We start from the raw sequence: 16,882 nt of genomic DNA on the forward strand, positions 1-16,882 counted from the left end.
TTATTTGCAAAAAAAAAAAAATGTTTATCAGTTTAAACATCAAATATGTTGTCTTTGTAGCGTATTCAACTGAATATGGGTTGAAAATGATTTGCAAATCATTGTATTCCGTTTATATTTACATCCAACACAATTTCCCAACTCATATGGAAACGGGGTTTGTACTTACAAAATGTATATAAAACGATGATGAAAGCGCTTAGATGTTTTTCGGAATAAAACAACACCCATTGGTTATATTGTTAGCTGACTTTTGCTAGCGTTTATTTACAAGGTAGAATGCATAACAAAGAAAAATGTGTTGTTGTCTTACATAGGGATTGTGAATAATAGGCACAATTCCCAACTTTTACAGCCCTGATTTTAGGTAAAATTAAATTGACCTCCTCTTAATGTTCATATATACCAGCCAAAATTCACAAAGTTTTGTTATCCATGAATGGATCAAAAAAAAAAAAGTCATGGTTGAATCAGTTTAATGGGTCTTTTTCCATCGTGCTGTTCACATTTTGACATGATGAGATCCAGACAAGCCCTAACAACTGCTGACAGTACCTCGTTATTTGGAGGCTTCAAACGGGATGTTCTCACAGCAAAGTGGCCACTGAGCTCAGAATGTTTCAGAGTGTCATCAGCAGGTTGCCATACAGATACAAATAAATTAAAGCTGCAAGCAGCGTTGGTCGGGTCCGCCTTTGGCTGCTGCCCCCGAGACCCACGGCCGGATAAGCGTTAGAAGACGCCTTGGAGCCACTATTTTGAGAATCTAATGCATTGTGAAAGTAATGCAGTTGTTGTATTGAAGTGAAAATATCAAACTTCCTGTTGATTTTTGCTAAAGTATGTTAATTATTAAAATGTAGGTCTAAGTGAGACCTACATAGTGTTTTTTGTTTCATGTCTCTCTGACATTCCTACCGGAAAATACAAGCAGTTTTGTCTGTGTTTTCTTCCTCGGAGCAGTTTGTCCGTGTTGTATTCCTAGGGGGGCGGTAGAGCGCAATTTTGAGTTTTGAGGTTAGGTTTTTTTTTATCAGATCGCAATTTTTGCCAGACCTGATGTGTGTGTCAAATTTGGTGAGTTTAGAAGCATTTTAAGGGGGTCAAATAACAGCTCAAAGAGGCAAAAATGACATTTTTAAGGAGACTTTGCACAGGGGTTCTTTGAAGGCGCGTAAAATCAAAACCTGAGAACTTATCAAAACTCTGTTCTATACTTTTAATCAGAAGGGTTCAATCTCTCTCCTGTGCGAGTTTGAAGCCAAAACAACAAACGCACTCAGAGGAGATAATGTTTGAAGAAAGGTGACCGGTTTTTACAAAACTTTTGTTTTGAAGGGGGGATTGCAAACTTCCTGTTGATTTTTGTTGGGGGTTGTCAATCTATGAAATGTAGGTCTAAGCGAGACCTACATAGAAGTTTTTGTTTCATGTCTCTCCGACATTCTTACCGGAAGTTACAAGCAGTTTTGTCTGTGTTTTCTTCCTAGGAGCAGTTTTTCAGTATTTTATTCAAAAGTAGCGCTAGAGCGCAATTTTGAGATTTGGGGTTTGGTTTTTGCATTAGATCGCAATTTTTGCGAGTCCTGATGTGTGTGCCAAGTTTGGTGAGTTTTGAAGCATTTTAAGGGGGTCAAATAACAGCTCAAAGAGGCAAAAATGACATTTTTTAGGAGACTTTGCACAGGGGTTCTTTGAAGGCGCGTAAAATCAAAACCTGAGAACTTATCAAAACTCTGTTCTATACTTTTAATCAGAAGGGTTTAATCTCTCTCCTGTGCGAGTTTGAAGCCGAAACAACAAACGCACTCAGAGGAGATAATGTTTGAAGAAAGGTGACCGGTTTTTACAAAACTTTTGTTTTGAAGGGGGGATTGCAAACTTCCTGTTGATTTTTGTTGGGGGCTGTCAATCTATGAAATGTAGGTCTAAGCGAGACCTACATAGAGGTTTTTGTTTCATGTCTCTCCGACATTCTTACCGGAAGTTACAAGCAGTTTTGTCTGTGTTTTCTTCCTAGGAGCAGTTTTTTCAGTGTTTTATTCAAAAATAGCGCTAGAGCGCTATTTTTGAGATTTGGGGTTTGGTTTTTGCATTGGATCGCAATATTCGCCAGTCCTTATGTGTGCGCTAAGTTTGGTGACTTTTGAAGCATTTTAAAGGGGTCAAATTACAGCGCAAAGAGGCAAAAATTGCATTTTTTTGCGAAAATTTTATTTTGAAGGGGTTTTTGCCAACTTCCTGTAGATTTTTGCTGAAAGAAGTGAGTGTATGAAAATTGGGTCTAAGTCAGACCTACATAGGAGTTTTTGTTTCATGTCGCTATGACATTCCTAACAGAAGTTACATGCAGTTTTGTCAGTAATTTTTTTCCTAGGGGGCGCTAGAGCGCAATTTTCATTTTGGGGAATTGGTTGCTTAATATGTTGGGAAGGTTTGCTATTACGACGTGTAGAGTCGGTATAGCAAAGGGTTACAGAGCAGCTTACTACATGCTTATCTGGGAAATTACAATCTTGCTAAGAAGCTCCGTATTAGACGTTGTGCCATTGGTAATGATCATTTTAACTGTTGGACACGTGCATTCAAAAGTTCCATCCATCCATCCATCCATTTTCTACCGCCTATTCCCTTTGGGGTCGCGGGGGGCGCTGGTGCCTACCTCAGCTACAATTGGGCGGAAGGCAGTGTACACCCTGGACAAGCCGCTACCTCCTCACAGGGACATTCAAAAGTTGAGAAGTCAAATTAAGTTCACCTGTAAAACGGTACCGCGTACCGTATTTTCCGGACTATAAGGCACACTTAAAATCCTTTTTTTCCCCTCAAAACTCAACAGTGGCCTTGTAACCCAGTGCGCCCAATGTACGGAATAATTCTGGTTTTGCTTACTGACCTCGAAGCCATTTTATTTGGTACATGGTTTTGATTGATTGATTGATTGATTGATTGAAACTTGTATTAGTAGATTGCACACTACAGTACATATCCCGTACAATTGACCACTAAACTTGTTTAAGTCAGTGTCCACGTTAATCAATTCATGGTACTTCATTGTCTAATGATAAGTGTGACCAGTAGATGGCAGTCACACATAAGAACATGTGTAGACTGCAATATGACTCAAGTAAACAACACCAACATTTTTTATGTCCATCCATCCATTTTCTACCGCTTATTCCCTTTTGGGGTCGCGGGGGGCGCTGGCGCCTATCTCAGCTACAATCGGGCGGAAGGCGGGGTACACCCTGGACAAGTCGCCACCTCATCGCAGGGCCAACACAGATAGACAGACAACATTCACACTCACATTCAAACCAATTTAGTGTTGCCAACCAACCTATCCCCAGGTGCATGTTTTTGGAAGTGGGAGGAAGCCGGAGTACCCGGAGGGAACCCACGCATTCACGGAGAGAACATGCAAACTCCACACAGAAAGATCCCAAGCCTGGATTTGAACCCAGGACTGCAGGAACTTCGTATTGTAAGGCAGACGCACTAACCCCTCTGCCACCGTGAAGCCCCCATTGAAAATATAGAACATTGGGGCGATATAGCTCGGTTGGTAGAGTGGCCGTGCCAGCAACTTGGGGGTTGCAGGTTCGATTCCCACTTCCGCCATCCTAGTCACTGCCGTTGTGTCCTTGGGCAAGACACTTTACCCACCTGCTCCCAGTGCCACCCACACTGGTTTAAATGTAACTTAGATATTGGGTTTCACTATGTAAAGCGCTTTGAGTCACTAGAGAAAAGCGCTATATAAATATAATTCACTTCACTTCACATTATACGCGGCGCTCAAAAATCATGTCACGATACATGATATATATCTCGATATAATTTACCTTAGCCTTAAAAGAACACTTGATGAAAATCCAACAAAATATTTTGGTACGACTTTGGTAAGCTATGAAGCCGCGCCGCTTGATGGATTGTCGGCTCTTTAAACATACGAGTATTATTATGGTGTGTGTATAAGCTAAGACATTATCTGGCATTTAGTTTTCACAACATTACGCAAAAGCAACTTTTCCTACCTTCTGGTACCTGCTGGTCTGTATTTGGGGTCTGCATAAATCCCAAAAAATTGCGCGCTTCCGCCATTGTAGTCCTTGTCGACACCATCGTCGATAAGCTTCTTCTTTTTCTCTATCTTGTTATGGGACATTCATCCTCCACTGTTGCTATTTGTAATATAAAGTAGTGTAAAGTTCTTATATCTGTCAGTAAGCTCGCCATGAAGGCACTAAAACATACCGGTGTAGTGAGTTTACATTATTCATCCAAGGAACTTTAGTTATTAGAGAGTTCCGGTCGGACGGGTTTTCACAGGACACATTTGTTGTTGTTGTTGTTTGCGAATGAGGAGATGCTGCTCTGTTACCATGAATTGATTTACGACTTAAACAAATTGAAAAACGTATTCGGGTGTTACCATTTAGTGCTCAATTGTACGGAATATGTACTGTACTGAGCAATCTACTAAAAAAAGTTTCAATCAATCAAACACATCCATCCATTTCCTACCACTTGTCCCTTGATTGAAGTCTGAATGTCATTAAAACAATTAGCTCCATCTTTTGACACTTCTTCCACTCCCGTCCTTGCACGCTACACCGCTACAACAAAGATGAAGGGGAGAAGACGCTGTCGAAGGTGAGCCACGTCAATAAGACCGCCCACAAAACGGCGCAATCCTGAAGCGACTGTCGGAAAACGGCTTGAGGATGATTCGTAAAACATCATCCACGCAAAATTTTGACCAAAGAACCACCATTATATGTTATGTAGACCACAAGGACGTGCTTTACATTTAGAAAAAAAATATGACTCCTTTAACCGCTCAAGGCGGACAGCACCTTTCAGCTCTTATTTCCAAAATTGTGTACACTACTGAATTGGGGTCTTATGCCGACATATTGACACTTATTCTGCTACCTGGTGGTGTCAGAAGAGTATAACATACAATGGAATTTGGAAAAAAAAGTGGAAAAAAAAATGTGCATGTCACTACACATGAAGTACACGTTTGTGTACTTATGGACTAAGTACATCATATTAAAAGATGATTTTTTATTTTTTATTTCTCTTAGGGTCCAATAAGCCCAAGTAGCCTTAAGAGGTTAATGCGCCCTATAATCTGGTGCGGCTTATATATAAAAAGAGATCGAAACTATACGATTCATTGGCAGTGCGCCTTATAATCCGGTGCGCCCTATGGTACGGAAAATACAGATATTTTAGCAGCAATCTGAAATCCCACCCTTAGATGTATCTCTCAACATCAATACGGTTCAAATCGTTCAAACGACAGGGGTGCCCATTACGTCGATCGCGAGCTACCAGTCGACCGCGGGGGGTGTGTCAGTTGATCTCCAGCCAGGCTTTTAAAAAAAATAGACCTAAAAATGAGTGATCATCAATCTTCACCAAGACGTCACTTAAATGACATTCACGGTACCGGAGGGTCTTGTGAGATGACGCTGGCTGCTGCAAGATCATTATTATGAAAATATGAGAGGAAGGCGAGAAACACTTTTTATTTCAACAGACTCTCGCGCCGTACCTTCCGTCAAAACTCTAAAGGCCGACTGCACATTTCCTATCTTCACAATAAAAGCCCTGCTTCATGCTGCCTGCGCTAACTAAATACAGAGTCTCGGAAAACTGGCGTGCACAAGCCATCCCTCAGAAAGCTGGCGTGCACATCACTTGTGCACGCCAGTTTTCCGAGACTCTTATTTTGTTAGCGCAGGCAGCATGAAGCAGGGCTTTTATTGTGAAGATAGGAAATGTGCAGTCGGCCTTTAGAGTTTTGACGGAAGGGACGGCGCGAAAGTCTGTTGAAATAAAAAGTGTTTCTCTCCTTCCTCTCTGTAATTTTTTCATAATAATGAACTGGCAGCAGCCAGCGTCATCTCACAAGACCCTCGGGTGCCGTGAATGTCAATCAAGCAAGCTACGGAATTTGCCGCCAATGTTTTTCTTGTAAAGTGTATGGAAGCTGGATGAATTAGATGCCAAAAAACCAACCACTTTCATGTGGTATTGTACAGAAAGGACAACTTTTTTTCTCCTCCATTTGAAAATGTGGGCGTTATCATCATTACTGTCTGATTCCAATCAATGCAAGTCATCAGAATCAGGTAATACACCAACTTATATTCTTGTCTTCGTGAAAGAAAGACATCTATATGTGTTACACATGCTTGTATTATCATTAAACACATTTAACTTGTTTACAAAAATGTCTCTTTCATAAATAAATAAATATAAATGATATATATAAATGAGGTAGATCCCCTCGAGTTGCTCAATTGAAAAGTAGCTCGCCTGCTCTACGACATAAGAGGACAACTTTAGTCATTTGCACACTGCTCTTGCTGCTGATTGGCTGGAGTATTCATTTCCCTGATGCACAGCCAGGACTACCACGTCAGACCAAATATTTGCTAGATTTAACAAAGGTTTATTGGATTAAGATTGCTGTCTGCACATTTGAATAAAACGGAACCAAACAGTGCAGAGAGCTGGAAAGTGCACTGAACCCACCGTCTTCTTTACTGTAGGAGACTAAGAATGAGGACCTTGTCTTTTTTTTTTTTTTTTTAAACACTACAGATGAAGGACATCCAATCAGGACATAGTCTTTCACATGAGGAGTTTGGTTCGTTACGGTTTTATGTGGCGTTTTTTGCTCAGTTTGTCTTGAAACGGCACATAATTGCATTAATGAAAGTGACACTGCTTTTTCTTACCTTAGTTCCTTTGGGTCAAACACCAGCTTGACGTCATTGACGATGGTAGGAATGTATTTAAGTGCGGCGCCCTGGAAGAAGAAGGAGAAAAAATAAGATCATTTTCAACTCAATATCAAGTAGTTAGGTGGGTAAAACGTTCACTGGAAACCTTGTACTTTGTCATTTTTATTCTGCAGCCCGTTTAGGCAGCAAACTGCTGTTCCCAAGGTACAAGGTAGGAAGGGAGAATGGGGAAATTTCAAATGCTACATCTTGAATTAGCACTCTATCTTAGAACTGATTTACGGCTGCATGTTGAATTAGCACAACAGACTATGCACTTCCTGTTTTGCTTTTGCAGCCCGTTTAGGCAGCAAACTACTCTTCCCCAAATACAAAGCAAGGTAGGAAGGGAGTTTAGGAGATTATGGATTTACTGCTGCATGTTGAAGTAGCACTACATGTTAGAACTGCAACATGACATGCACGTCCTGGTTTCATTCCACAGCCCGTTTAGGCAGCAAGCTGCTGTTCCCAAGGTACAAGGTAGGAAGGGAGAATGGGGAAATTTCAAATGCTACATCTTGAATTAACACTATCTTAGAACTGATTTACGGCTGCTTATTGAATTAATACAACAGAATATGCACTTCCGGTTTTGCTTTTGCAGCCCGTTTAGGCAGCAAACTGTTGTCCTTGAGGTAGGAAACTGGGAAATTTCAAATGCACAGTTACATGTTGAAGTACAACTGTATCAAATAATTGCTTCAGAGGATGCAACTTCCTGTTTTTATTCTGCAGCCCATTTAGGCAGCAATCTACTGTTCCCAAGGTACGAGATTATGGATTTAAGGCTACGTGTTGAATTAGCGCTACATGTTAAAACTGCTTTAGGAGAAGCATTTTCCGTTTTGATTCCGCAGCCCATTTAGGCATCAAACTAATGTTCTCAAGGTACAAAGCAAGGTAGGAAGGACGTTTGGGAGATTACAGATTTACGGCTGCATGTTGAATTAGCAAAACAGAATATGCACTTCCTGGTTTGCTTTTGCAGCCCGTTTAGGCAGCAAACTACTCTTCCCCAAATACAAAGCAAGGTAGGAAGGGAGTTTAGGAGATTATGGATTTACTGCTGCATGTTGAAGTAGCACTACATGTTAGAACTGCAACATGACATGCACGTCCTGGTTTCATTCTGCAGCCCGTTTAGGCAGCAAACTGCTGTTCCCAAGGTACAAGGTAGGAAGGGAGAATGGGGAAATTTCAAATGCTACATCTTGAATTAGCACTCTATCTTAGAACTGATTTACGGCTGTTTATTGAATTAACACAACAGAATATGCACTTCCTGTCTTGCTTTTACAGCCCGTTTAGGCAGCAAACTACTCTTCCGCAAATACAAAGCAAGGTAGGAGGAGAGTTTAGGAGATTATGGATTTACTTCTGCATGTTGAAGTAGCACTACATGTTAGAACTGCAACATGACATGCACGTCCTGGTTTCATTCTGCAGCCCGTTTAGGCAGCAAACTGCTGTTCCCAAGGTACAAGGTAGGAAGGGAGAATGGGGAAATTTCAAATGCTACATCTTGAATTAACACTCTATCTTTGAACTGATTTACGGCTGCATGTTGAATTAGCACAACAGAATATGCACTTCCTGTCTTGCTTTTGCAGCCCGTTTAGGCAGCAAACTATTCTTCCCCAAATACAAAGCAAGGTAGGAGGGGAATTTAGGAGATTATGGATTTACTTCTGCATGTTGAAGTAGCACTACATGTTAGAACTGCAACATGACATGCACGTCCTGGTTTCATTTTGCAGCCCGTTTAGGCAGCAAATTGCTGTTCCCAAGGTACAAGGTAGGAAGGGAGAATGGGGAAATTTCAAATGCTACATCTTGAATTAGCACTCTATCTTAGAACTGATTTACGGCTGTTTATTGAATTAACACAACAGGATATGCACTTCCTGTTTTGCTTTTGCAGCCCGTTTAGGCAGCAAACTACTGTTGCCCAAATACAAAGCAAGGTAAGAAGGGAGTTTAGGAGATTATGGATTTACTTCAGAATGTTGAAGTAGCACTACATGTTAGAACTGCAACATGACATGCACGTCCTGGTTTCATTCTGCAGCCCGTTTAGGCAGCAAACTGCTGTTCCCAAGGTACAAGGTAGGAAGGGAGAATGGGGAAATTTCAAATGCTACATCTTGAATTAACACTATCTTAGAACTGATTTACGGCTGCATGTTGAATTAGCACAACAGACTATGCACTTCCTGTTTTGCTTTTGCAGCCCGTTTAGGCAGCGAACTGTTGTCCCTGAGGTAGGAAACTGGTAAATGTCAAATGCACAGTTACATGTTGAAGTACAACTGTATCAAATAATTGCTTCAGAGGATGCAACTTCCTGTTTTTATTCTGCAGCCCATTTAGGCAGCAATCTACTGTTCCCAAGGTACGAGTTTATGGATTTAAGGCTACGTGTTGAATTAGCGCTACATGTTAAAACTGCTTTAGGAGAAGCATTTTCCGTTTTGATTTCGCAGCCCATTTAGGCATCAAACTAATGTTCTCAAGGTACAAAGCAAGGTAGGAAGGACGTTTGGGAGATTACAGATTTAGGGCTGCTTATTGAATTAACACAACAGGATATGCACTTCCTGTTTTGCTTTTGCAGCCCGTTTAGGCAGCAAACTACTCTTCCGCAAATACAAAGCAAGGTAGGAGGGGAGTTTAGGAGATTATGGATTTAAAGCTGCATGTTGAAGTAGCACTACATGTTAGAACTGCAACATGACATGCACGTCCTGGTTTCATTCTGCAGCCCGTTTAGGCAGCAAACTGCTGTTCCCAAGGTACAAGGTAGGAAGGGAGAATGGGGAAATTTCAAATGCTACATCTTGAATTAGCACTCTAACTTAGAACTGATTTACGGCTGCATGTTGAATTAGCACAACAGACTATGCACTTCCTGTTTTGCTTTTGCAGCCCGTTTAGGCAGCAAACTACTCTTCCCCAAATACAAAGCAAGGTAGGAAGGGAGTTTAGGAGATTATAGATTTACTGCTGCATGTTGAAGTAGCACTACATGTTAGAACTGCAACATGACATGCACGTCCTGGTTTCATTCTGCAGCCCGTTTAGGCAGAAAACTGCTGTTCCCAAGGTACAAGGTAGGAAGGGAGAATGGGGAAATTTCAAATGCTACATCTTGAATTAACACTATCTTAGAACTGATTTACGGCTGTTTATTGAATTAACACAACAGAATATGCACTTCCGGTTTTGCAGCCCGTTTAGGCAGCAAACTACTCTTCCCTAAATACAAAGCAAGGAAGGAAGGGAGTTTAGGAGATTATGGATTTACTGCTGCATGTTGAAGTAGCACTACATGTTAGAACTGCAACATGACATGCACGTCCTGGTTTCATTTTGCAGCCCGTTTAGGCAGCAAACTGCTGTTCCCAAGGTACAAGGTCGGAAGGGAGAATGGGGAAATTTCAAATGCTACATCTTGAATTAGCACTCTATCTTAGAACTGATTTACGGCTGCAGGTTAAATTAGCACAACAGACTATGCACTTCCTGTTTGGCATTTGCAGCCCGTTTAGGCAGCAAACTGTTGTCCTTGAGGTAGGAAACTGGTACATTTCAAATGCACAGTTACATGTTGAAGTACAACTGTATCAAATAATTGCTTCAGAGGATGCAACTTCCTGTTTTTATTCTGCAGCCCATTTAGGCAGCAATCTACTGTTTCCAAGGTACGAGATTTTGGATTTAAGGCTACGTGTTGAATTAGCGCTACATATTAAAACTGCTTTAGGAGAAGCATTTTCCGTTTTGATTCCGCAGCCCATTTAGGTATCAAACTAATGTTTTCAAGGTACAAAACAAAGTAGGAAGGACGTTTGGGAGATTACAGATTTACGGTTTCATTCTGCAGCCCGTTTAGGCAGCAAACTGCTGTTCCCAAGGTACAAGGTAGGAAGGGAGAATGGGGAAATTTCAAATGCTACATCTTGAATTAGCACTCTATCTTAGAACTGATTAACACAACAGACTATGCACTTCCTGGTTTGCTTTTGCAGCCCGTTTAGGCAGCAAACTAATGTTCTCAAGGTACAAAGCAAGGTAGGGAGGACGTTTAGGGGATTACAGATTTACAGCAACATGTTGAAATAGCACTATACAGCAGCGTGGTGAGAGATGTGGAGCGGCTGTATTAAGGATTCTAGGTTCGATTCCCGCTTCCGCCATCCTAGTGACTGCTGTTGTGTCCTTAGGCAAGACACCATACCCATGTGCTCCCAGTGCCACTCTCACTTGTTTAAATGTAGCTTAAAGACGTCGATTATAGATGTCAGTTAGAGAAAAATTACTTCACGTTAGAATGGCTACTTGAATTTACAGCCCATTTAGGCAGTAAACTGCGGTTTCCAAGATACAAGCAAGGTAGGAAGGGAGTTCGGGAGATGATAGATTTATGGCTACATTAAAATAAGCACTACCTGTTAAAACTGCTTCAGAAGACCCATTCCCTGTTTTGAATTCTGCAGCCCGTTTAGGCAGCAAATTACCGTTCCCAAGATAAAAACAAGGTAGTAAGGGAGATTGGGAGATGATATATTGGCGGTTACATTAAAATAAGCACTACCTGTTAAAACTGCTTCAGAAGATCCATTCCCTGTTTTGAATTCTGCAGCCTGTTTAGGCAGCAAACTACCGTTCCCAAGATACAAAACAAGGCAGGAAGGGAGTTCGGGAGATGATAGATTTATGGCTACATTAAAATAAGCACTACATGTTAAAACTGCTTCAGAAGATGCACTTCCTGTTTTGAATCTGCAACCCGTTTAGGCAGCAAACTCCTGTTTTAAGTTAAAAAACACAGGAGGAAGGGAGTTTAGGAGATTTGAGATGTGAATTTGCAACACATATTGGAACTGCCACAGGACAAGCACTTCCTGTTGGATTCTGCAGCCCATTTAGGCAGCATATTCGTGTGTCCACAATTACGTGTGCCTTCTGTTAATTAATGTTAACTACTGTAGATCGAAAATCTATCCTTCAGGTCCCTCCTAAAGGCCTACTGAAAGCCACTACTAGCGACCACGCAGTCTGATAGTTTATATATCAATGATGAAATATTAACATTGCAACACGTGCCAATACGGCCTTTTTAGTTTACTAAATTGCAACTTTAAATTTCGCGCCGAAGTATCCTGCTGACACGTTGCGGTATGACGACGTGTGCACGTGTCGTCACGCATTGTAGAGGACATTTTGTTCCAGCACCGTCGTCTGTTTTCATTGCATAGTTCCACAGTGTTCTGGACATCTGTGTTGCTGAATCTTTTGCAATTGTTCAATGAATATATATATATATATATATATATATATATATATATATATATATATATATATATATATATATATTAGGGGTGGGCAAATTAACGCGTTAGTTATGAGTTAACTCATCAATCTATTAACGCCGACAATTATTTTATCGCACATTTGCGTATGTTGTTTACATGCTTTTATTTTGTTAACGCCTTTTCTTAACAAGATGGCGTCGCCCGGCGTGGAGGGGCTCTTGGTAAAGATGGAACATTTGGCAAAAATAGCGGACAATTCTGCAAATTTCATGGCTGGCTTACAGCGTGGTCACTCCGGGATCACTTACGACCGCCAGACAATTCTGAATGTGGATAGATCGGGCCGTTTTGGACTGAATGAGGCGTGCTTGCTAGACCGGCTAGCTAGCATGGGAATACTTTGCCGGCTACATCCAGCGGCCTGTGAAGCAGCGGAGTATATGTGTTGTCTGTCTATTTATGAATAATGCAGACCAGGAGTGTTGGCTGAGTTCTTAACGTTTACTTTCAGAGCGTGCATATCACAACATACAAGATGTCGTCATGGCGACACAACCTATACCGGGCTACCACGCATGCTCCTCACTCCTGTTGCATGCTGGGCAGGGTAGTTCTTTTATTCCCTGGCTCATAACATCACAATATAGTACCATGTATATGATGCCTTCAGTTTATCAAAGCACCAAGCAAACAATCGGAAAATTCCCATCATATCAATTCCTAGATATGGTCATAATTATTTTAAGTGCACTACGCAGAATAAACACAACATTATTAATATTGCTACTAAGGATAATTTAATCAAAAATTCCCTAAAACAGCCCACTACCTATAATATAGGTTTTTTAAACATAAGATCCCTGATAAAAAAAAATGTTTCTGCTGTTACCTCAGAAATTGCCTGTTCAGATGTTATGATTGTGGCTCAGAGATTTGTATGTAGATTATATTTATTTTCCATAACAAACAGGATAACTTAAATACCCTGGCAGTGGCAATAAGCTTAAATGTTTGTATTTACATTTTTGGAGTTGATTTTCATCAAATATGCTATTTAACTGCTACTGTTTAACAAGGACTGATTTAAATTGTGTTTGCACAACAAATGTTTTGGCGCTTTTGTTCATGTGGGAGAATATTCCAATAAAGGTGCACTACACACTACTTTTGAATTCATTATTGGGCTTTGCGTATACAATGCAGTTAATCGTGATTAATCGGAGAAATAGTGCGATTAACTTCGATTAAAATTTTTAATCGTTACCCAGCCCTAATATATATATATATATAGATATTATTTAAAAAATACTTGAAAATATATACACCCCCCGCTACCTCAACACCCCCCCTCCATCTCCGGAATTCGGAGGTCTCAAGGTTGGCATGTATGAGGACGTGCACTTCCTGTTTTGATTCTGCAGCCTATTTAAGCAGCACTTTGTCCACTTGTACCCTCTGTTGCTTAATGTTACTTATCATTGTTCAAAATGAATAAAACTACTCACCATCCTAAATCCATCCTTCAGTTTTGATCCGTCATCCTAATTATCAAGTAATCGTATGCTTCCGACATAATGGGAACAGTTCGGGGAAGGCCTTGTTAGTTGCCAAGGTGCAAAGCGAGGTCGGTTGGAGTTGAACTAGAACGGAAGAGACCTCTTTCAGGTGAAGTGCCTGGTGTTGCGTTAGCATTACATTTCAAACGACCACAGTAATGTACTTCCTGTTTTTCCATTTCTGCAGCAAACCGGTCAATTGCAACCTCTGCTAATTAAGTTTAGACATGTATTATTGTTTCAAGAGGAATAAAGCTCCTGTTCAATCAGTTAATCTCCGATCAAGGAACTTAGAGGCTTTTGCTCCGGATCAGTTTTTAATTCAGCAACAGTAAAGCCTTGTATGGCACGCAATTACACAGCAAGTGCTTCCTAATTGCATCTGGAGCGTCGAGTATGGTTGAGCGTGCACACGGTTCTGCTGCCAAGGTGACTCCACCTGGTGATCGTATTATCTCAAAGCGCAGATGCAGTTTGCTCAGGGTTCAAGGATGAGAAACACATGAAGTACATACTGTATCTATAGAGAGAGAGAGAGAGTTGGGGGCAAAAGATGGCGAGATAAATACCTTCAGGAGCAGCTAAAGAGCAGAAAGCCAGAGGAGACCCCAGTTCACAGGACAGTGAAGGTCAGAAGGATGGAAAGGAAAAAAGAGAAAGGAAATAACAGGTAAAGAAGTACAGGTAGAGGACAAACAAACAGTTTGTTGCGATGAACGGTTCTTCTTCAATGTTTGGACGACACATACTGTGAGATGTAAGATATCAAAATGCTCTGATCAACATCAAACTTCATAAAGGACACAAAACACACATGTGAAAGAAAAATAGTGGAACCTTGACTTTGGAACTCCGTTTCGATTGACGAACTTTTAGATCGAGCCAAATATGCCTAAGCATGTTTCTGTGTACGAACGCACCATTAATTTTGTATACCCTTATTTGTCGAAAAAACACTGTTACCAAGGCCGCCATGATTAAAACCCACACACGTATGTTCCCGGAAGTAGGATTACAAGTTTCTTTCCGGAAGATGGAAGTGTGTTGCTTTGGCCACGGAAATAAATGCTGAGGTAATGTGAAAATCAGGCTTCACGGTGGCAGAGGGGTTAGTGCGTCTGCCTCACAATACGAAAGTCCTGCAGTCCTGGGTTCAAATCCAGGCTCGGGATCTTTCTATGTGGAGTTTGCATGCTCTCCCCGTGAATGCGTGGGTTCCCTCCGGGTACTCCGGCTTCCTCCCACTTCCAAAGACATGCACCTGGGGATAGGTTGATTGGCAACACTAAATTGGCCCTAGTGTGTGAATGTGAGTGTGAATGTTGTCTGTCTATCTGTGTTGGCCCTGCGATGAGGTGGCGACTTGTCCAGGGTGTACCCCGCCTTCCGCCCGATTGTAAATGATAAATGATAAATGGGTTGTACTTGTATAGCGCTTTTCTACCTTCAAGGTACTCAAAGCGCTTTGACACTACTTCCACATTTACCCATTCACACACACATTCACACACTCATTCACACACTGATGGAGGGAGCTGCCATGCAAGGCGCCAACCAGCACCCATCAGGAGCAAGGGTGAAGTGTCTTGCTCAGGACACAACGGACGTGACGAGGTTGGTACTAGGTGGGATTTGAACCAGGGACGCTCGGGTTGCGCACGGCCACTCTCCCACTGCGCCACGCCGTCCTTGTGAAGTGAAGTGAATTATATTTATATAGCGCTTTTTCTCAAGTGACTCAAAGTGCTTTACATAGTGAAACCCAATATCTAAGTTACATTCAAACCAGTGTGGGTGGCACTGGGAGCAGGTGGGTAAAGTGTCTTGCCCAAGGACACAACGGCAGTGACTAGGATGGCAGAAGCGGGAATCGAACCTACAACCCTAAAGTTGCTGGCACGGCCACTCTACCAACTGAGCTAAACCGCCGATTGTAGCCTTTAAATAGACCTCCTTTTTAGACCAGTTGATCTGCCGCTTCTTTTCTTTCTCCTATGTCCCCCCCCTCCCTTGTGGAGGGGGTCCGGTCCGATGACCATGGATGAAGTACTGGCTGTCCAGAGTCGAGACCCAGGATGGACCGCTCGTCGGGACCCAGGATGGACCGCTCGCCTGTATCGGTTGGGGACATCTCTACGCTGCTGATCCGCTTGAGATGGTTTCCTGTGGACGGGACTCTCGCTGCTGTCTTGGAGCCACTATGGATTGAACTTTCACAGTATCATGTTGGACCCGCTCGACATCCATTGCTTTCGGTCCCCTAGAGGGGGGGGGGGTTGCCCACATCTGAGGTCCTCTCCAAGGTTTCTCATAGTCAGCATTGTCACTGGCGTTCCACTGGATGTGAATTCTCCCTGCCCACTGGGTGTGAGTTTTCCTTGCCCTTTTGTGGGTTCTTCCGAGGATGTTGTAGTCGTAATGATTTGTGCAGTCCTTTGAGACATTTGTGATTTGGGGCTATATAAATGAACATTGATTGATTGATTGATTGATTGAGATAAACGCCAGCGCCCCCCGCGTCCCCAAAAGGGAATAAGCGGTAGAAAATGGATGGATGGATGGATGCGAAAATCACCAAAATACAGTAAATATTGTACATATTAAATAATTAGTCTGTTAGTGCAGTACTGCATATATAAGTATACTTGCAGTGTGTATATTAAACGTTGATGGAGGGTTTTGAAGTTGTTTTAGACCAGGGGTGCCCACACTTTTTCCGCAGGCGAGCTACTTTTCAATTGACCAAGTCGAGGATATCTACCTCATTCCTATTTAATCAATGGAGCGAATTTTAGCAACGTTACGGAGATGAAAGAAGGCCATTTTAGTAACGCTTTTAATGTGTGCCTCAAAGGAGAGAGTTGGGTCGAAGATAATACCCAGATTCTTTACCGTGTCGCCTTGTTTAATTGTTTGGTTGTCAAATGTTAGAGTTGTATTATTAAATAGAGTTCGGTGTCTAGCAGGACCGATAATCAGCATTTCCGTTTTTCTGGCGTTGAGTTGCAAAAAGTTAGCGGACATCCATTGTTTAATTTCATTAAGACACGCCTCCAGCTGACTAAAATCCGGCGTGTTGATTGATTGATATATATATGTATATATATATATATATATATGTATGTATGTATATATATATATATATATATATGTATGTATATATATGTATGTATATAATTTATATTTATTTATTTATGAAAGAGAC

The 16,882-nt window shown here is 41.5% G+C and overlaps 1 protein-coding gene across 2 annotated transcripts in view; it reads right to left on the reverse strand.

Moving 5' to 3' along the window:
* Positions 1-16,882, reverse strand: part of dock1 (dedicator of cytokinesis 1) — a 537,727-nt gene that overhangs the window by 365,982 nt on the left and 154,863 nt on the right. For both annotated transcript variants that reach the window (XM_061907548.1, XM_061907547.1), the window contains exon 24: positions 6,759-6,829. In XM_061907548.1, the coding sequence (XP_061763532.1) occupies positions 6,759-6,829 (71 nt within the window). The remainder of the gene's footprint in view (positions 1-6,758; positions 6,830-16,882) is intronic.

Source organism: Nerophis ophidion, linkage group LG08 (genome assembly GCF_033978795.1).
Source record: "Nerophis ophidion isolate RoL-2023_Sa linkage group LG08, RoL_Noph_v1.0, whole genome shotgun sequence".
Taxonomy (NCBI): domain Eukaryota; kingdom Metazoa; phylum Chordata; class Actinopteri; order Syngnathiformes; family Syngnathidae; genus Nerophis; species Nerophis ophidion.